The 22557-nt window shown below is 38.5% G+C and overlaps 1 protein-coding gene and 1 long non-coding RNA gene across 2 annotated transcripts; both read right to left on the bottom strand.

Annotated features, from left to right (window-relative positions):
* Positions 1 to 8272: 8272 nt before the first annotated feature.
* On the bottom strand, positions 8273 to 12858 carry LOC133718646 (cucumisin-like). The gene is given in 10 exon segments (XM_062145514.1): positions 8273 to 8908; positions 9050 to 9242; positions 9362 to 9473; positions 9548 to 9636; positions 9638 to 9776; positions 10029 to 10132; positions 10231 to 10747; positions 10853 to 11096; positions 12348 to 12543; positions 12691 to 12858. Coding segments are annotated over 10 exon segments (2217 nt in total). The 5' UTR covers positions 12784 to 12858; the 3' UTR covers positions 8273 to 8378.
* A 7056-nt stretch (positions 12859 to 19914) lies between these two features.
* LOC133717792 (uncharacterized) lies at positions 19915 to 22311 on the bottom strand. The gene is made up of 3 exons (XR_009849949.1): positions 22032 to 22311; positions 21669 to 21795; positions 19915 to 19972 (listed from the first exon to the last, which is right to left on the bottom strand). It is a non-coding gene; the product is annotated as an uncharacterized LOC133717792 (long non-coding RNA).
* Positions 22312 to 22557: the final 246 nt, after the last annotated feature.

Below are 22557 nucleotides of genomic sequence, written 5' to 3'. Positions count from 1 at the left end.
TCTGAAGGTTTTACTTTTTACCATAAGAAGAAAGAAAACTACCTCTTCTCTACCAGGTGTCCTAGATACTTTGATGGCGGCTCAAAGAATTTCTAACAAAAAAAAAAAGAAAAGCAAACACTGTGAGTTTCAAATTCAAGTGTTATTTGGGCCTAACATTGTTGTTTTAGTTTTACTTAGGAGGATCCAAAGCTCAACATGCTAAAGGTTGGATATGTTTTAGTTTTACTTGGATTCAGTAATAGTAAATTCTATATTCTCAAAAAAAAAAAAAAAAATAATAGTAAATTCTAAAAAGGGGTGTTTTTGTAAAAAATCACACCCCATCCATGAAGTTTCAATACCAATCTATACACCCCATCCATGAAGTTTCAATACCAATCTATACAGAGAGCTTGTACTAGACTACTAGTATGAGATGCACATCCCTACAATATGCATTATGCAATGGTAGGTTAAAAATCCAGAGATGTACACAAGGCTCGCATGTGATCCAAACACTATTTGGTATCAAGTATCAAAGTATCACCAAGCATGTTACAACTAGGATGGACGTATAACTCAAATTAAAAACTTAAAAAGAGAGAATGATACCTTATTTCATTCACCATTGTTGGGTGATTGAAAGAAAATTGCGATCGTAGGGTTCATGCATCTTCATGATCTTGTTGCTGGATCCAAACACCGTCTACTTTGATGTTTCGGGTGCGAGACATATTGGCCCACTTCTCCTCACTTACCCTTCCTTGTATGCCATAAAGGTCTTCGAGATATGAAGATCTGCTGATGTCCAATCTCTGTAGTAGTGTTTTCCACAGGAAGTCCGGCGGCCATTTTTGGCAAATAGCACTTAAAAATTGTCAAGGAAGAAAGGCATGGCATTATTGTTATCGGAACAACATTCTCATAATCCACCTCCTCTTCCCTCGTCCACCCCCCCCCCCCCCCCCCCCCCCCCCCACTCCTTCCCACTTCATGCACTTCCACAAGCCCTCCATGGTGAGTTGTTTCAGTTTTGAAAATGATTGTGAGTTCTTGAAGCTGGTTCAAGTTTTTCCTTGTGGCCTTATGATAAGCCATAAAGTTGGCTTATAGGGGGTGAGAAGAATACCATACAGAAGAAAAAGCTATTTTAATGGGCTCCATCAACAGTGAAGGTCCATTCTCAATAGTATACTCGTCTGATTTGTTGATCTAGGCTTCCGAAGTTGGACAGGAGAGTGAGACCAGAACTAGTTCTGCTGAGCTGATCGAGCTGAGACTTGATCATTTTGCCCGCCCATCCTATATCCTTCGCAGAAGCCAATCTCTACTGTGAAATCAGCATTATCTTGTTTGATCTGTACATCATGATCACAAATCCTCGGAGCTTCAATGTGGCTGCTGCACTGCTCTGCAATCATAACAAACCAGTAAGGAAAACCTAAACAGCAAAATACGTTTGAGCCTTGTTTTTTGTAATCATATAGTTATTTGTATCCTTCACTTTCTCACCACTGTCTGGGTATTTCAGTGAGAAACCAGGATGTATTTCAGTGACACTTCACAATCAGTTTCTTTTAATCTCAGAAACCATAACAACTTCATCACCAAAAAGGATCTGTCAATGAGTTTATTGGTGGTGATCTTCGAGTAATCCTATGGACTGGTGAAATAGCGATCATGCATTTTTGCAATTTAAATCTTGCTCTTGAGAACTGATAAAGTAATCTGGAGTTCACATCCAAAACTAACTAGCTATGGATTGAGTGACCCAAACCCTTATAAACCCATAGGCAAGGTCCCATTTTTCCCATGTGGGATATATATATTCTCAACACGCCCCCGCACGTGTGGCAAATTTTCAAGCCATACACGTGGACAACTTTGGATGACGTGGAGCTCGTATGGCCGTGAGGTATGCACACGTAGGATAACCCGCTCTGATATCATGAAAAGTAATCTGGGATTCACATCCAAAATCAATTGGCTATGGATGAAGTGATCCAAACCTTTATAAACCCATAGGCAAGGTCCCAGTTTTCCCATGTGGGGATATATATATTCTCAACAAGAACAAATCATTTTCACTGCATGGCTCTCTTGTAACTTGGTGTTAACTATTACATTCTGTTCAAACTTCCAAGGATTACAATGAGATTGTGAAAACGAGTTGAACAAGTACTTTGAAGTTGAGAAAAAATAAACTACAAAGAGAAAGAACACAAGCTGGGACACTGTCACGCCCCGAATTTTGAATAACAAATTCAAATCCGAAACATGAATAATAATTATTACAATAACGTTCTGAAAATTTTTTTTTTCTCAGAACAAACACACCTCACACCACCCAATATTACATAACCAAATCCTCAAGGAGTTTATTGATTACAGCACACTCTCTCCAAATATAAATGTAGCTCAATGAGCATAACACACCTCACAAAAGAAAGTCAGATTCACACAAATGCAGCTACTCTACGCAGCTCGATCACCTTCCTGATTTTCCTGACCTGTAGGATTACCCGCTACACCGTTTGAATAGTGTACCGGGATTGCAACAATACAAACCCGGTAAGCTTTTTGCAAAGCTCGTATGAGTAAATGAAAGGATTGCACGATTTAAAGTAACCAAATCAACTCAAGCATAAATTCAACTCAAGTATTTTCTTTGCATCATAATTGAAGTGTACAACGTCACTTCAAGCATCAATAAACTCACATCTCACAATGACTACTCAAAAACAAACAACTTCTTACTCAATATATACTCACAGGCTTATGATTTATTTATATAAATCATCCCATGCAGTATATTATACTTACAGGCTTATGATTAATTATATTAATCACCCCATTCAGTATATCATACTTACAGGCTTATGATTAATTATATTAATCACCCCATTCAGTATGTCATACCCAAGGGCATACGATAACTCAAGGTTATCCCCCTAGCAGTATAGTGTACTCAAGGGCATACGATAACTCAAGGTTATCGCCCAAGCAGTACAAAGGCAGACAGACTAGAGCTCTAACTGAATCGTAGAGTGTCACCTTGGCCAAGGTTCACCCTTACGAAAATATTTGCCTCAAATCACTCGACTCCTCATTTAACTCATCTCAACGACTCAACTATAGCACTTTACTCAATTACTCTTTATCACACTCAACTCAACCTATAAGATAAATTATATCTTCTAGAGAGTAATGCTCGAATTGTAAATCAATCGCATCAATTCCACACTTCACCAAATACCACACATCCAATATATATTCCACGTAAATATATATACGTAGTCACCCACACAAGAATGACCACTAATACCAACTATAGTTCACATGCATTTACAAATCGATAAATTCATTTTTATACTTTAAATACATTTTACTTACCTATGGACCGTAGTCGATCAAGTCCATATAATTTAAAACAAATATTGATTTTCTTAAAACAGTTTTCACAAAATCACTATAGAATTCAATCACTGAATTTCGGTTCGTAAATGAACCATGTGCGATTTTACTCACCTCGATATTCCCGCTGCGTCTTCAATTCAACACAATACACACCAAAACCGCTCACCCAAGGGAGACCGTCAATCACCTAATCACACATGACCTTAACTTAGCCAATAACTCAAAAACATATTCAAACGACAATCCAACGGTCGGATTGAAATTAAATGATGATCCAACGGTCGGATCCTCACGGATCGCCCTTAGGATCACCCTCCAAAAATCATCACGAAGATCCAACGGTCGGATCTTCCTGAATCGTCCTTACTAACATCTTCACAAATTTATACGAAAATCCGACGGACGGATTCTCACGAATCGCCTCCCTAATCACTGTTTTGCATTTATACGAAGATCCAACGGTCGGATCTTCGCCTATGACCACACAAAGCCACTGGAACAGTCATAAGATCATCATATCAAAACTACAAGTCCATCTGACGGTCCTAACTTCACAGATCACAAATCTAACGATCGAAATCGATCGAAACTTAAAAATTCATAACTTAATCATACGATATCCAAAAATTGCGTATAATATATCGAAATGATCGTATTGAAATATAGAATCTAAAAATGCACAGAAACTATATTTTTGACCCTCGGAGGTGGCCGGAAAAGGGCCGCCGGAGTTAGGGCAGAGCCGCCGCCGACCACCGCCAATGGTGTCGGGGCCGGGCTGCTCCTCTTCCTCTCATCATGCTTAACAACTTTCATAACTATCATGTAAGCTGAAAATGACCGGAAGTGGTTGAAATTACCTAAAACAGTCGAGGTGGCCGGAAAATTTCCAGAATCCGGCGAAATTTGCAGAATCCTGCAAGGCTTGATTTCGACGTTAAAACTTCAATTTCAGGCTTCGATCCCTTCTAGAGAGTTGTTAAGAACATCAAGGAGAACTCACTGGTTCAAGAATCAATCAAAACGATGCACTGCAGCTCGAGATATACCTATCAAAAGCTTCGGTGGTGGTGGAAAATTTCCAGAATCCGGCGAGCTCCGACGAACGTGAATCCGATCACTCCAGGTGCGATCCTTCTAGAATGATGATCAGAAGGTTGAGGCGAGTTCAGGGAGCTAAGGATCGTGAGTTTTGGTGGCCGGAGCTAGGAGAAAACCGGCGTTGACTACAATCGAACTCAAATCGGCTCAAGCTCCCCGCCGCCGTGCAAGGCTGCCACATACGGGTGCGCAAGGACTAGGCGAAGCCAAGGGAAGAAGTTTGGTGAAGATTGGTGGCCGGTGGAGGAAGATATGGCCGGTGGAAGTTTGGAGGCGATTTCCGGCTTCGGGAGGAAATCTGCAGCCGGTTTCCATTTTTGGAAATTCTGAAAATATTTTCGGAAATTTCCGAAAATGGAAGCTTTATACTAAATTGGAAACTTTTTCAAAAAATCATAACTAATTCATACGAACTCCGATTTTTGCGTTCCGCATATGCCCGCGATCGTATCGACGAGCTCTACGACTTTCATGAAGGAAGTTTTCCCAAATTTTGAACGTATAAAAAGTCAACTTTCGCGAGCCCCTAAATAACGTTCGTTTTCGAAAATTAATCGTTCGAACTAATTCCACAACTTCTCCAAGCCTCGTACTCGCTCTCACTATCGTGAAATCATTTCTAAAAATCCACGGAATTTAATTTAGATTTTTCGGGTATTACAGACACAAAGGCAGTTTTTCGTTTTTGATCAAAATGAATTTCATTAAAACTAGAAGGATTACAACATAGATGGTTTCTAATGAGTGGCCTCATTAAAACCTTGCCCGGTTAAAACTTAGTGGGACAAAATCCTGGACAAAGGGAAAAAGAGTACCACACACCCAAAAGTAGAGAAAAAAAAATTGTACATATAGCCTCTATTTTACCAGCTACCCCTGAAAACCCAAGTTCTTCTCTCCACAATTGTAAAAATAAACAACACGCACTATCCACAAAATTATCCAACAGTAATACAATCTTCACCACAGCTCAGAGAAATTGCATGCCGGAGCTGCTAATTTTCCTTTCGGAGAGATTTAACTTCTTTCATCAGCTCTGCTTGGTTTTCCAGAACTGTACGTTTTCATCTGTGTAATGGTCCCAGAAAATCTGTATGAGGAACTAAACGAAAATGAAAACGTTGAGGGAAGAACTTGAGCAATAGCAAGACACATACCTCTTGCAGATGGACTGTGTTGAAATTTCTTTACCAAGGTTGAATGGAATCAACAGCTCCATCTAAACTACGTTGCATCTTGTTAAGGTGCCTCTTGGAGTTTTGTGGTTCCTCCCTGTAAAAGTATTAATATCTTTCAGTGACCCCCACTCAATAAGGGTGGGTGGCAAATTAACCTCAATTGAAAAATAAATAAATAAATAAAAATTAATAGATCTAGTAAACATCGTAATGGCTTCTCCTGATGATTTCCATCACTCTTTCTCATTTTGACAGAACAAAAAAATGAAAACATGCAACATAGTACAGTAGTAAAAGGAGCCCATTTGTATGCAAAATGATACGATGCTCTAATATATGAAATATATGCATACTTTCATAGCCGGCAGAATCCCTGATGCGGGTCGCAATTGATGTACGTAACTGACTTTGACAACAAGCTAGCTAGTCAACGGTTGTCTCGTTTCAGCTCTTTCTTCCGTTGTTTTTGGAACTGAGACCCGTTTAGAAGTTCAGCTGGGCTTGTCGACTGTAGGTGTACATATGTGATTGGATGAACCTCCGCAATAGTGGATATATAACAACCCCATATTATCCTTGAAGTTAGAAGCTGCAATTGGCCTTGATGCAGAATATCGTCTGCAATTGATAGAGAAAGGTCTGAGAAAGTCACAAAAGGAAGTGGATCAGGTTTTGACCTTTGCCAGCAAAGACCTGTAACACCCTGATATACTGTAGATAATTAGTACAAATAAATTATCAATTGTAACAGGATGATGTTACTGTAAATAATTAGTACATGCATGCATAAAAGTTACCAAAAATTTCTATATATAGCCAGGTTACTGTACAGATCGACTTCTAAAGAAATTTCTCTGCTGTCCATCATTGTATACTGACACTTGAAGAGATGCTCTTGACTAAGCTCCATCCTCATCCATGTAATATTGTAATTAACCAAAAGGTTTCATATGACATAGCTATTCATTCCAACTTGAAAACCAAGAACATGAAGTTATAATGTAACCTACAAATTGGTATGCATGCCGCCTACCAAATTCTAATTCCTTGCTGAATGCATCAAGCTCATCTAATACGAGCAATACAAGTAGCTAGCCTGGTGCGATTCTCATCTACAATAGATACATGATTAGAGGACTTATTGTAACTTGAATTGCAGAAGAGAATCACTAAGTTGCAAGTATTAAAGGATTTATTGGAAATTTCCTCTCTGGAATGTCAGCGCAAAAGAAAGACAAACCTGAGGGGCTGTGTTGGGAAGTCCAGTAATCCTCCACATGGCCATGAATCATCACATGGCCATGAATCATCATTTACTGTATATAAGCGATTTAGCTTTGCTAATATGTCCAAAGACTTGGCATAAAGTTCAGACTTCAGAGTAATAAAAATCAGAGACTTGTTGGAAGTTCATTGAGCTGGGACTCCAATCATTATTGGATGCTCATTTTCCCCGTCCAAATCTTCTAGTGGACGAGGGAAACAGAAGTAATGCAGCTTCCTTATCCTTCTGATCTGCACATCATGATCATTCCACATCTATGTCGGTGTATTTGTGAGTGCATGGTGCCTCAGCTACTTCACTCGATCAGCCGTCACCTAGGTACGTACATCCGAACAACCAACAAAGTTAAAAGCAATCTGTACGTGATGCTCTACTTAGTGCTACTCATCGCCTAACAGAAGATACAGAACAATGTGATGCTCTACTTACTGCTAGTCATAGTCTAACAGAAGATACAGAACAATGCTGACGGTCATGATCACATATACCAGATATATTACTCTAAAGAAAACATTCAGATGCATCATGCTAATTAATGGTTTGTAAGGGTGGTTATAATTCAATGAATTAATTTGTTCTGGATATACTAAGAGGTGCAAGTTTTGAATTTCTATAGCAGGATGCAACAACAAAAGGAACCAAAAATCATAGTCGTGACATATAAGAAGGTCTTCATCCCAAAGTCATGTCCGGTTAACAAACAAAAGAAAGAATGGAAAAGAAGACAATATTACCCACATAACAAACATATATGAGAAACAAAATAATGTTGTACCTATACAGATCAGCAGAAAGGAGTCAAATATAACGAAAAACAAAATACAATTTTGGCTGAATAACTCAATATATTCATTCACCTCACAAGGAGGAATTATATACAAATTACAATCGTGCCTAATAAGACAAGTACCATTCTTAAGGCAAGTAGTAGATCTAATAATACTACAAATATTACAGATCATAGAATATCACAGAATGTGATAGCCCCTTCACCTTCACAGAATGTGATAGCTCCTTTATTTGTTTTGGGGAAGGTTTTGGTTTGGTCCCCCTTCACCTATTTGTATTGTATTTTTTATCTTATTAATAAATTTAAATGGAGGGACGGGCGGTGGGTTTCCGGATGTGATAGCCCCCTTTCCTTCGGGATTGTGGGTGGGCGCTTGACGCCCCAAATTTGCTTTCACAGAGGAACTAATATCGCCTAATCCTCTATTTACTTATAATAAAAAAATCAAATATAAAATTATGTAAATAAGTTAGTTTTTCATGGCAAGCTGAAACAAGTAAGCAAATAAGAAATAGATCATAGATGAAATACTGGAGACATATATTATTATAATTGTGCCCATAGACTTGGACATTTCCAATATTTTTGCTTTCGCTTACATTTTAATACATGACACACCTCTTAATTAAACAGCAACATAGACAACCATGGGGCTCCTGACTTGGAAAGCACCATCATCCCACACCAAAGATGCAGAGACTAGATTTGATTTCTCAATCGACCCTTTTATAGTGACAACAAAAGATTTCTTTTGCCCGAGAGATGTGAACGATAGCACACTTGGACTCACATCGATTTTGAGTCCCAATGGAGCCACCACTTTAGCTCTATATGTGGATTTTGACGATCCAACATTAGTGACAGTCCTATGGAAGACCCCATTGACAAATTTCAGATCCTTGATGGAAAGTGCAAAAGAAGGATAGTTCATGTCATTAGCTGTTCCATTAATAGATTTTGATGAGCAACTAGTCTTGTCCCTAGTTATGGTTTGCAATAGTTTACCACTGTATCCTTGTGAACACAAAAAATCTATGTAGTCTTGTTCATCAAGATTGTACACCAAACCAGGATATGGCGCCGTAGAAGGGTTTATTAGGCCAGCTCCGTATGCAAATTCAGCGTCAGGGCTAGTTTTGGCACTCATAGGTATAGCTGCAAAAGAATGGAAATACATAAGGATTTCTATATCTTTTTATTACGTACTAGTCTGATAACTAGTCCACTATTCTGCAACATAACACTACTTTCTCACAAGAGATCGAAAACTCTTCTTTGCAAATTATAAAAACAAACCAGTAGTGATAAGAGCCGATTGGATAGCAGCCGGTGACCATTTAGGGTGAAATGATTTGACGTATGCAGCTACGGCCGTAGCATGGGGGCATGCCATTGATGTCCCGGTTTCTATATAGTATCTAGCTCTACTGCCACCACCACTTGGGGGATATGCTGCCAGAATGTAAGTTCCTGGAGCTGCTAAATCTGGCTGCAAGGCCATACATATTGATATGTAACTGTTAAACATGCATGTTCTACTTCATCGATCCCTCGCAATATCATTCCTCTATCTTGAGCCTAAATATATTTCATTATGAATCAAGTCACCTTGAGAATGTTGGGATTGACCGGATTTGGGCCCCTCGATGAGTAGGAGGGCACATATGGAGCCAATACATCACTAATCTCTTCACTTTTCCAAATAGTTGCAGTTGCGTTCCTATAAAAATCAAGATTAATTAACATGCATATCCTAATACCCACGGTTAAGCTTCTTAGTTCCTTAATAGTTACCTTGTTGAGTTTATGTATTTGTAAATGTCGCTGTTTTCTTCCAATCCGACGTAAGATGCAGGCACGGGATAAGGGCCAAGCTCGTCATCAACGACTTTTTTTTCCTGTCAGAACAATTCCGGCTGCACCACCCAATATGGCCCCAACCCCAGCCCCATCGATAGGGCCATCACAAAGCACAATTTTACCTTTGATCAAATCTTCTTCTAAGGCATCTCTTATACAAAACCTGTAATTAATTTAGCAACATCAAATATCAAACATGATACATCATATCCAGTTTTGGGAATGGTCACATTTTGATGACATAAAATCTAAAACATGATGTGTGGATGATAATTAGGGTCAGCTTCAACAGATTGAACAACAATAACCAATTAAGTTAGAAACAATATTTACCCAAATTTTTTTTCGAGTAAAGAATATTTACCTGAGCTTACTAAGTGATTAATGAATGAAGTCCTAATTGGACGATCAATACCTGGAGATAGTCCCATCAACACCTGCTTTTTTATTGGGTCCGTCTCCACCATAAATTAATGGATAGAATTTACCCCGGAGGTCATATATGTTTGGTAAGAGTCCCTGACAGTTAATATACAAACAAAAGTTGCTAGTTAGAAATGTAGAGAAGTACTAATTAATTGTGAGTAGCAGTTGCAAAGCTAGATTTAATTAATTACCTCATAGAGTTTACCGTTACCCAATTGAACCTTGGTGATGAACTGGCGGTTTATTGTGGTAGCAGCCACAGAAAGTTGCCATGGTGCAAAATTTGTCACAGTTTTTGCCCTCGGACCTTCGTTACCAGCGGCCATGGAAACTAATATCCCATTTCTGGTAGCGTGAAATGACCCAATTGCAAATGGATCATTCAAATAATCAGATGGAATAAGGCCTCCAACGGAAATAGAGAGAATGTCGACACTGTCAGCAATGGCATCATCGAATGCCGCTAGAATGTCAGCATCTTCACAGCTGATGCTGCTGCCCCAACATACTTTGTACATAGCAATACGTGCTGATGGTACCCCTCCTCTTGCTGTTCCCAACCCTAAACCATTTAGGCTTGCCTTGCTCACTGTGTTCCCAGCTGCTGTTGATGCAGTGTGAGTTCCATGACCGCTTGAGTCTCTTGGAGACTCAACATCTTCTTCGAAGGATCGAGAAGCACGGTAATACTGTGCTCCGATGATTTTACTGTTGAGATATCAATAAATAAATCCATATTAGTTAATTAGTACAAAAAGTCATTAATTTATTTAATTACATGCCTGTTAGAAACGGATCAATTAGTTAGCATACTTGTTACAAGTAAGATTTCCATGGCCTTGACATTTGCCTTTCCATTTCTTGGGTGGAGGACCAAAACCAGCATCACAAAAGCTGTCCGACTCTGGCCAAATTCCACTATCCATCACACCTACAATGATATCCCTTTCAAGGGCGCTTCTCTTTACTGTTTCTGGAAATCCAAGAAAGTTCCATGACTTTGTTGTTTTGGCGCTCCTTTGTTTGCTTGGGAAGACAGATACTACACCATCCATTCCTGTATACGTACATTCGATCACACACACACACACACACACACACACACACACACACATATATATATATATTATTATTTTTACACATGTATACATTAATTATTGTTAAGAGTATACGTGGAAGTCAACACAGATGGTCAAGATTGATCATACTTTTAAATGATCAAAGCCTCAATAAAAAAGGGTCATCTCTACAGCAACACGTGTTGATCAGCTATAGGAGCAGTTAGCAATATCAATTAGCATGGCCAAGTAATCGAGTCAGTATAAAAAGGGCGATTCATCATTTTACTGAGTGAGAGTTAGCAATTGTGCAATTACCAGAAAAATTACCAATACCGGTTCTTCATCGTCTTCATCTTTCTTCTTCTTCCTTCTTTGTTTAGCTAGTTCTTTCATTTTCATCATCAATACCAGAACTTTAGCATGCTATCAGAGCGATGGCCAGAGGCTTTTTCAGGTGAGGGAGAGAAGGATGAGAGAGAAATTACGAAGCAACGTGAGAGAGAGAACGAGAGCTCTTCAGGTTTCGGAAAACGAAAATCGGCTTAAACCAGTCCCCTTCCTCCCCCACCGGTAGAGAAGACGAAGAAAAGAAGCCCCCCAGATTAAAAAATAAAAACAAGAAAAATGACCTATTGTCAAAATACACCACCGACTCATGAAGTGTGGCACATTGATTATGGAGCAACAAACCATATGACCTCCAACAGCAATCACTCACCACTTCAGAAAATTTTGAAGACACATCACCATGAAGCAATTCTTATATCTGCAGTTCCACATTTACTTATCCCTGTTGGTACCCCAAGTACTAGTTTGAGGGGGATGTTAAAACTTAAAAGTGTATGTCGAAGTCAACAGAGATGGTCAAGATAAAAGTATGATCAAAATGATCAAAGCCTCAGTAAAAAAGGGGTAATCTCTACAGCAACACGTGTTGATCAGCTATAGCTGATTGGAGCAGTTAGCAAGATCAGTTGTCATGGGCTTAATAATCAAGTCCGCATAAAAGGGAGATTCATCAGTTTTACTGAGCGAGAGTTGGCAATTATACCCAGAAAAATTACCAATACCCCTTCTTCATGGTCTTCATCTTTCTTCTAGCTTCTTCCGTTTTGGTTTAGCCAGTTCTTCATTTTCATCATCAATACCAGAATTTAGCTATTATAATATTTATACGTACACTACGCCATCTATTCCAGTACAAATAGTAAGATTTATTTAATGCAAAGGTAGGGTTGCAGCAGTACCAATCATTTTTTGTGCTTCTTGCTCTGTGAGCATTGCAGCAAATCCATTGAAACTTCTCTTGTAGCTGTGAAGAAGCAGATCTTCATGTGCAATATCAATGTTGCTACTGTCAACTACGTCCTGTAGCATATCCACATGATGATCAGGTAATATGGGCCCGTTCTTTGGCTTGTCGCCCATATACACAACATAAGCCTGCATCCAATTGCAAGATCAACGTTAAGTGAAACGAAACTTTCAAAATCGACGCAAAGTGATATGATCAAAATTTTTAATATCAAATGCATAAGCTAATGTAAGTTAATTTGGATTATTAGGACTAATAGAACTTGAGAGATATACCTTTCGGGCATCCTGAGCAGCTGAGTGAGTAACATCGACAAGCAGTAGAATATTGCAAATGAGGTTGAGAAGGAGAAACCATCGAAGAGCCATACTATTACTATGTATGGTGCTACTAGATAGAGCCTATAAAGTGCATTGCTCTCATAGTCTCATCCAAGAACTTCAACATGTATTTATAGCAAGAATTGTTCTAGCAAATATAAGATGAAAAAGTAAAGCTTCAAAGCTCAAACTTTTTCCTGTAAGCTAGCCAAAAGTTTTAAGGCTTTTACGTACAGTTCTGGATGCATGTGAAAACCAAAATAATTTAGAGCCATTAGATTTTGAAATGATAAGATAGTCTTTTTATTCAAGAATGACATGACATGATTTGACAAATTAGTGAGGTGTATAGGTGACATGGCTTGACACCTAGGATTGATGCCACAAATCTTAGGCCTCATTGAGGCCCTATATCATTGCCCTAAAAACAATAGTAAATATCGTGGATCAAGCATAGGATATTGCTTTTCTTAAAGTGGAAGTGCTGCAACATAATTTTGGGATAATTGACCATTTTCCATTCACATTTAGCAAAGACGATTGAGTATCAGAGGATAAAAGCCCAAACAAGATAAGATAAATTTGCATTTATGGAAATTTAATAATAACTTTTGGAACCAATAATTATATATCTATACTATTATTAAGAGAAGAGACTTTGTTAGCCAAAATCTAAAATTTTGACAGAATTGACCCTTGAAGATTAATCAACTTTAAAAATTAATTAAATCACAAGGATAATTAAGACATTTGCAAAATATATATATATATATATATTTTTTAAAAAGTACCCACAACCCACTTTTCTCTCTCTCATTTTCTTTTCTCTGCAATAACTAACTCTTTTCTTTTTTATTTTCTAAGAAAAGAAAATAATAACTTGCACATGCAGAGCATGTGTGGAGAAATGCTAGTATGAATTACTCAAAGAAAGAAGAAAAAACTCATATATTTCAAACAAAAAAAAAAAAACTCATATAGGTGTGGTTATTGTCATGTTTGTCGTATTTATATACTGATTTTACTAGCCTTCCATGAAAGTTTTTTTTTTTTCAGAAAATAAAAAAGAAAAGATAATGGAAGAAAACGGTTATTGCAGAGAGAAGTTAATGGGAGAGAAAATTGGGTTGTGGGACTTATTTTGTTTATTTTTGTTAATAAAAATATAATTTGTAATTGTCATAATGACCTTTATGATTTAATTAATTCTCAAAGTATTTTAATCTTTAGGATCATTTCTGTCAAAATTTTTAATTTTGGCTAACAAAACATCTTCTCTTAATAATAGTATAGATATCTAGTTGAATCAAACTTACTACACTAGAAAAAAAAATTACTACACTGCTAAAAAAGTTACACATTAGCGTAAAACGATTTATGTATAATAAAACTAAAATTACAAATTATAGAAAAAACATGTTCATAAACTTGTAACAAAAAAAAAATCATATGTGATTTACTGCCTCAAATAGAACTAAAATTGCACAAAAGAACTCATGTAACCAAAACGACAACAATTTGTTATCATATATGTAAATGAACATAATTAGAGAATATAGCTTTATCACAGTAGCCATACTACGCGAGTCCAAGAAAAAAACAAAAAAGCAGAAGAAAGAAACCCTAGGCTGAGGGAGACGTGTGAAGCGGCGGCCGTCAGATCCGATCGCGTCCAGCACCGGCCACGGCTTGGTGAGTCAGTCCAGGTTTTCGGCTTGTGAAGGAAAGCTTTGTGCGGTAGCGGTAGTCCGGCAAGGCTGGTTGTTTTCAGGTTGATAGTGTCTACGACGGTGGGGCGATCGTTTGATTGAGTTGGTGAATCCGGATCTGTTTGCTTTGTTCTGGGATTCTGGGTTGATTTGTGTCGGACTGCAACGAGTGACTGCAAGTTTGACAGGCAGCTGGTGGTTCCGGTTGACCGACGAGGAGAAATATTGAAGAGTGTGAATCGATCGGCGTTTCGTACCGGTGCCGCTTCTGATCGAGTTTTGATTGGAAGGGGAATGGATGCAGGGATGGCTGCCTGGGTCGGCCGTCCCCCAGACTGGGCGGCGGCGGCGGCGGCAGGCTGGCAGCCGGGGAGTGGTGCTCTGGCCAGTGTTTTCGTCTGGGGTTGGGCCTCTGGGTCTGGGCCTGGACGATGTGGGCTTCATCTCTTTTGGGCCCAGTTGAGTTGGTTTAATTCTCTTCAGAGTTGGGCCAGGTTGGAGGGTGCCTTGACACCCTCATTCATTACCTAGTGCTTGGGCTAGCCTAGCCCGAGAGATGGACCTCCTTGGGCGATGTTGGGCCTTTATGGTCTCTAAAGTGCCAGTCATAACTTAGATCATGGTTCTCCTGAATTGGTAATTATCTTGAGTTGGACTGGAGAAAGTGGCTTATAGATGAGGAAATTGGCTCCTATTTGTTTGCTGGAAAGTAGTTTTCTATTTCGTACCACAATTGCGTGATTGGCGGGATGGTTGGCTAGAAGATGATTTTGCCTCAGAAGACACGGAGTTGTTCTTTGTTTATGAGTCCGCTTTAAAAGTGGGCTCCATTTGACTTGTAATGAGTTTGCAGTACTTAGATAGGAGTTTGGTTGTTACCCCGCCATTTTTCTGTCTTGTAAGGGTATGTAGACTCTGGCTTTTTAGCTGGCCATCTATGAAATGAACCTTCTACTTCAAAAATACTACGCGAGTCCATTTAAAAGACCCAACTGATCCCCCAAGGGGAGTTTCCACGCGATTATGAGTCCCCTCCCGTCGAGTCTCTTCTACGGCACTAGCCTACATCACATTACTATAGAAACCTGGTGATCGATTAAACGCAAAGCAATATTGACTTTGTACATTTACGTCATAGTTGCATAATTTTGGCTAATTATTTCCATATATCCTCGTGAATTGTATGGATGAAATGAAAGAAAATGAATTTTTGTATGCATTCACGGGTGGTTATGTTTTTGTTTCTTTCCTTCGTGTGGACCTCGGCCTCACTAGGTTCACAAACACAAATGTAATCAAAGCAGAAGCATTTGAGTTGGAGAATATATGTACTTTCCTATGTATCTTTTGCCATACAATGTCCACAATGTCCCAATGTGGACCTCGGCATCACTAGGTTCACAAACACATATGTAGTATCAAAGCAGAAGCATTTGAGTTGGAGAATATATGTACTTTCCTATGTATCTTTTGCCATACAATGTCCCAAGTGGAAGCATAATTAGCAAAGAAATCAACAGACATGATTATCGGAACGAAAATCCCATTTTAAAGCTTAGAATAGATACGACGGTTAACCTCACCTCCGGAGATTCAAGAATTTTGTACGATATTTGCTCGCTTCAAGATACTGAAGGGTGGCACCCCCACACCAGAGGGACATGGGGCAATTTTCTCCATTCAAGCAGAGGGTCATCATATTCATAGTTTCATACATATGATTTTGGGCATATGTATGATGACATAATCCATCATCTTTCTTTCCTTCCGGTTCTTCATTCGGGCACATATATCGCCAAGTGAACACGGTGTCACATTAGTTGGCTCTGTTGAGAATGTGAAAAAAATATAACTCCCACATTGGAAAAATATAACTTTGCTTATGAGTTTATAAGTGTTTGGACCACTCTATGTCTCCATCCATTTCCAATTGGTTTTGGATGTGAAACACATATTACTTTATCATGGTATCAGAGCGGGTTACCTACGGCACCCAATACAACTTGTCCACATGTATGGCTTGAGAAATCGCCACACGTGCGGGGACGTGTTGAGAATGTAAAAAAAATATAACTCCCACATTGAAAAAATACAACTTTGCTTATGATTTTATAAGGGTTTGGGTCACTTCATCCATTGCCAATTGATTTTGGATGTAAACTTCAGATTACTTTATCACGACACTTAATTTCTTTTGTCAAAATGTGAATCACTGAATCATGTCTTTTGTCAAAGTGTGAATCATGTTTCTTACATAACTTTCGCTTTTGATCACTTTGTATCTTTTAAATGTTTTCACCGAAACTTGTTCTCTGCAGACTGTAGCTGGCCCTTTGTGGCATCAAAGTTTTTGTGCTGGATGAGATTTGATGTTAATTTTGCTTTGGAGTGTCATGGACCAAAAATGAATTGTTGAGGAGATAAAAAAGTGTCTATGCTCTTTTAATATAGCATATATAATTGGGAGTATGATTGATACAAGTCCTTGTAACTGGTTCGCTACATCCTGAAGACACACACCTCTCTTTTCCCTCTCTAGTTACCGTGATGTTTTTACTAATCTTCTGTATACCATGATCATCAGGGCTTCCTTTAAAATACTATAACGATACTTTTGGCACCTAGTAAAAACATATTTTCACCGGCCACTCGCGCTTCCTTGAGTGGTGACACGCTGTGTTTTGGTCTCTTCTGAGTGCAGACTCTAGTAGTTGGCTCTTTCTAGCATCAACATTTCTGTGATGCATTAAAGTTGCCTTAGATATTTGATGCTGATCTGCTTTGGAGCGTCAGGGACCAAAATGAATTATTGAAGAGATAAAAAAGAGGTTTCTACTCTTTCAATACTTTTTTCCGAGTGATATGAACCATAAATTGGAAAACAAAAGTGAAGACAATCTGGAAACAGCGATCTTTGTGGGGATAAAGGGAAAAGATTTCCTGAATTGTTTTTGGCACTTTGGTCATGTCATCATACATAATTGAGAGTATGATTGATATGTATGCAAAATATGAAATTAATTAATCCGATAATCTCATGAACTATGTATAATGTCTATGGAGATGCATAATTAATTAATTAAATATATTTTGGGCGGAATGATGATACAGTTTAGCAATGAAACTAATTTGTCATTATTGAAGTTCCTTGGTTGTGACCTGATCAATTTCCATAGTCCGTTAGAGACAATAGTTACTCATAGCTACTCGTTCCCCAGTTTCAAAATCCTTCTGGTTTATTTATATGGTCTTTGAAACTGATTCGTTATATATGGTATTGAGCTTAATCAAGAATTGAAGCATAAGTAAATGAAAAACCGATGAGGGAACAAAGAGAGCAATAGCACCGGGTAGGTCCTCGAGTCCCAAGCGCGTGAACCGCCGCGTCGAGTCCAGCGACTTCGAGAAAGCCGCCACCGACTGTTACTTGAGTCACGAGAACGTTCCGGAGAGACGGGAGCGGAGGACTAGGTAGGGGTTGACTGGATTTGGATGTGGACCCGGGTTGTGGAATCGGGTCAGTGTAGGATTATATCATCATTAAAGGAAAACTTAATTATTCTTGCTCCTTTTTTGGGTTTTTAGCTCTTGGGCTTTTGTTGATGTATGATGGAAGCTTGTAAAATATTACAATTCTTATAAAATATTTGATTTTTTCTAATCCAGAGGTTTTACTTTTACCATAAGAAGAAAGAAACTCTATCGAGGTGATACTATGGAATCGTCTTAGATTCTTCGATGCCAGCTAAGCAACACTACAAATTATTTGGAAGAAAAAAAAAGCAAACTTTTCAGTCTTCCTATTTCAACTAGGGCTTTTGAGTTTCTTTTCAAGTATTTTGTTGGTAAAATATTTGGGCCTAACATTGTCGGTTTAAATCATTTTTGCTGTATGCCTCTATTGTAACTTGATGTTAACTATTACTTGCTGTTCAAACTTCGATCTTAACCAAATATCTGGAAAGAGAAAGAATGCAAGCTGGGACACAAAGGCAGTCTTTTCGTTTTTTTTATCAAAATGGATTTCATTTTTTTTTTTTATAGAATGGCTGGTGGAGCTGCCCTCAAGCCTTGATTAATGAAACTATCGAATACAAGGGGGGACATTGAGCCTAAACCCCTGATTACCATAAGCATCTAGAAAAATTTTCAAAATAATATCAGAAATCTCTACAGGAGACTTGTATTCTAACAAGCACCAACTAGCAAAGAGTGCAATAGCTACTCCATTTGCTTTAACATAGCAGTGACATAGCGGAAAGATAACACTATATGTACCCCGTGTACAACCTAGCATAAGTACCTGCTTTAGCACAGCTTTCCTACATTGTTGCCGCCAGATGATAGATCCGACGACACTGAGCTTCATCCTGCCATTAGGCGGTAACGACCATTTGACAAAGCCAAAAACTCGCTGCCAACCTAGAGCATATAAGGCACATTGAGTGCATAGACTGGCACAAGGCCCTACTAGTTCTACACAACAAGTGTAGACTCTTATTTCACGCCAAAGAAGCGACCTAGAAACATAACAACAATACATTAAAACAGAAATAAAATAACTTGCTAAGCCCAGGCCCAAAAAGAGGGCCCAAGCCCTAGCAACAATCCAAGAAAAGAGACTCCCACAAACTGCCGGCCGGGCCAGGCCCAAATCCCCTACAGTCACAGCCGCCGGCCCCTGCAGAGGGCAGCACCGCCGCCTTCGCCAGACCGCCATCAGCGATCTGTCATCCCAGATCGAAACCAGAACCTGCAGCGAAACAAGCTTCATCGCCCCATGGAGAAGACCCAGATCGGGACCAAAAGATCCTGGCCAGATCGGGCCGCACCGAGTTGCCCCCGGCCACGCCACTCCAAACATCTCGCCGCCTGATCGCCTCCAAATCCGAGATCGAATCCGTCGAGTTGACCACCGAGGAGAGACCCAGAAGCCAGCAGCTGCAGTTATCCCCTAAATGGATTTCATTAAGACCAGAAGGATTACAACATAGCTGGGTGCTAATGAGTGGCCTCGTTAAAACCTTGCCCGGGTAAAACCCAGTGGGACAAAATCCTGAGCGAAGGGAAAAAGAGTACCACACACCCCAAAAGTTGAGGGAAAAAAAAAAAATATGTACATGATAAGCCTCTATTTTACAAGCTACCCTTGAAAACCCAAATTCATCCGTCTTCAATTGTAAAAAATAAACAACAGGCACTATCCAAAAAATTATCCAACACTAATGCAATCTTCACCACGGCTCAGAGAAATTGCATGCCGGAGCTGCTAATTTTCTTTCCGGAGAGAATTAACAGCTTCTTTCATCAGCTCTGCTGATCGGTTTTCCAGAACTGTACGTTTTCATCTGTGTAATGGTCCCAGAAAATATATGAGGAACTATACCAAGGTTCCTCATATCTTCTCCTGTACCGATTTCTGAACGGACTCAAGAGTACTTATTTCTGAATGGAATCAAGAGTTTCATCTAACTCAAATTGCTACTTTGCAGCTTGTTGAGGAGCCTCTTGGAATTTTGATGTACTCCCTGTAAAAGAATTAATATCATTCAGTAAACTATATTAATTAATAAGCATCTGTAATGGCTTCTCCTTACGAGTTGCATCACTCTTTCTCAATTTGAACGAAATGATAGAAAAGTGAAAGTGATGTGCTCATATTTTCCTATATTTCTTTGCCTCTTAATCTTAGTATTTATGCTTAGTCCTCCTTATTTCGAGTCATTTATGTTGTTACAGTGTTTTTGTAGGTTTGTCTCATAAAGAGAAGAAAAGAAGCTAAAATGAGCTAACTAGGATTGAAAGACGCCCAGGTTCCAAAATCTGTCTCTGCAGAACATCCAACTTCTCCGAATTACTGGGAGTTACCCACATCGAATCAGACAATGACTCTTATATGCATGGAAAGCTACGGATGTCTATTTTCTGTAGAATTTTACGGATCTCGATTTCGATACTTCTGGAGAAAGTTATGATTATTTGAGTGAAGATAGGTCGGACAGGAAATCTGCTCGGGAATTTACAACCATTCGTGGAGAACTCAAGTTCCGTGGCACAAGATCATCAATCCTAATGTTTCAAGGAAGTTAATTCAGATGAGGATTCAATGATGAACTTATTTCTACTTCTACAAGAGATATTTCAAGGTTTTCCCATTCCAAATGAAGAAAGGAATCTAAATCCAAGTTTTACAAGGAAACATGAAGCCAAAGATGAGCAGAAATCTTCCCTATATAAGGGAGCACGAATTTACATGAGAGGAGAGTCTCGGGAGCACAATGTAGACGCCTACGGAGCAGAGACGACTCATCCATCTTTCCCCATCTTTTCCCTTCCATTCTTTTTATGTTTTTCCTATGTTTTACTTAGTTATCTTTTGTTAAAACCTTTTCTAGGGTTAGGATAATGCCCTATCATGATTGTTTATGTACTTTGATGTTTTATTGATGGATTTATAGTTTCTTTATGATGAATGCTTAATCACTATTTGAATTGATGCTTTATGTTTAAGTTCTTTGATTGATCACCTTAGGGCTTTGCATATAGTAATTGGAAGACAAATTTGAAGCAGAGATGCAATATAATTTGATTAGCTTCTTGTGATTAAGTGTGGTAAATTACATTATTACTTGAGAAAGACTAATGATTTGCTTGATTCCCTTGTTTTCTAAAGCGTAATGAATTCTGCATGTTAAATTTATACCTGAGAAGGATAAACTGCATAGTTAGGATATAAGATCTTTACCCGAGAGGGAGAGCATCATACACTTAAGGAAAACTATGGTCTAGAGTACCTGAGAAGGACTTAGATACGGGAATTATCATCTAGAGAAACAAAAGAATCTGTTAATTGCATTGAAACATAAATAGGATTGTTAGTAGTTGATTCTGAAACCCTAGGTTTTATCATTATTTGTTTCTTTCTTTCTTTCTTTCTTTAATTTTCACATTATTTGTTTAAGTCGAAAACCTTAAAACCATATTTTCTTTAGTTTGATTGTTTATGTGTTTTTGTGTTTGGATTAATTAGGTTAGAATTTAAATTGATTATCAATCCTCAGTTGGAACGACCTCGTACTTGCACACTATACTAACGACGATTCGTGCGCTTGCGAGTTTTAATTAAAATTTCACAACAGAAAGCATGCAAGATAATACTTTATCACAAAGAGCCTGTTTATGTGCAAAATTATACATGCTTTGATAAATGAAAGATACGCATACCTCTGTAGTAGGCGCGATCCCTGATGCTGAGGCAATTGATATTTGACTTTAGCAACAAGCTAGTCACAAAAGGAGGTGGATCAGGTTTTGACCTTTCCCACCATATACTTGTAACAAGCTGATGATACTGTAAATAATTAGTAGAAAGAAGATTAACAAAATTTTTGATCAGCCATATTACTGCATAGACTTCTAAAGGAAATTTTGTGCTGCCAATCACTGTTTTTCAGTTGGATGGTAGCATATAATGAAGAGTACTACAAAGCATTAAAACACTCTCTCACCTATAATTTTCTATCGGTTTAATTTCCTTAAAAGTAACTAATAAATGAATTATACGAAAATTAAGTCAGTTACTCATACCTTCATTACCAGAAGAATAGTTCCTCATATTGTTGCATTTGTTGTATTTAACTCTGACAACTAACAAGCAACAGTTGTTCACTCATTTTATGACCTACGGTATTTGCATTGAACATTTAGTCACTAAAGGAAGATGCAGTGGTTACTGTCTCTGCACATGTGGAGGATCAGCATATATGTAAATTTGTATCAGTATATGTATCACAAATGTTTTCCAAAAGTAAGATAAAGGGAAGTGAGCCCTGGGATGGGCTCCTAACCAAATACTGGATGCATGAGTAACTTGCCTCTGCAAAAAGGAATAATCTCCTAGTTGGAACATAATACTGAAACATAATTAGAGGACTTATCTATAAAATGAATTACAGAAGAGAATCAATAAATCACAAACCATCAAAAGATTTATGGTACATTTCCCATCTGGAATTGATCATCTTGTGTTGTGAAGTCCAGCGATCCTTTCAGCTATTCACATGGCCATAAATCATCATTTGCTGACTTAGCTTCTCTAATAGGTCCAGAGACT

Source organism: Rosa rugosa, chromosome 6, assembly GCF_958449725.1.
Source record: "Rosa rugosa chromosome 6, drRosRugo1.1, whole genome shotgun sequence".
Taxonomy (NCBI): Eukaryota; Viridiplantae; Streptophyta; class Magnoliopsida; order Rosales; family Rosaceae; genus Rosa; species Rosa rugosa.
Note: the sequence above shows the minus strand (reverse complement) of the source record. Positions and strands in the feature narration are given on the sequence as shown.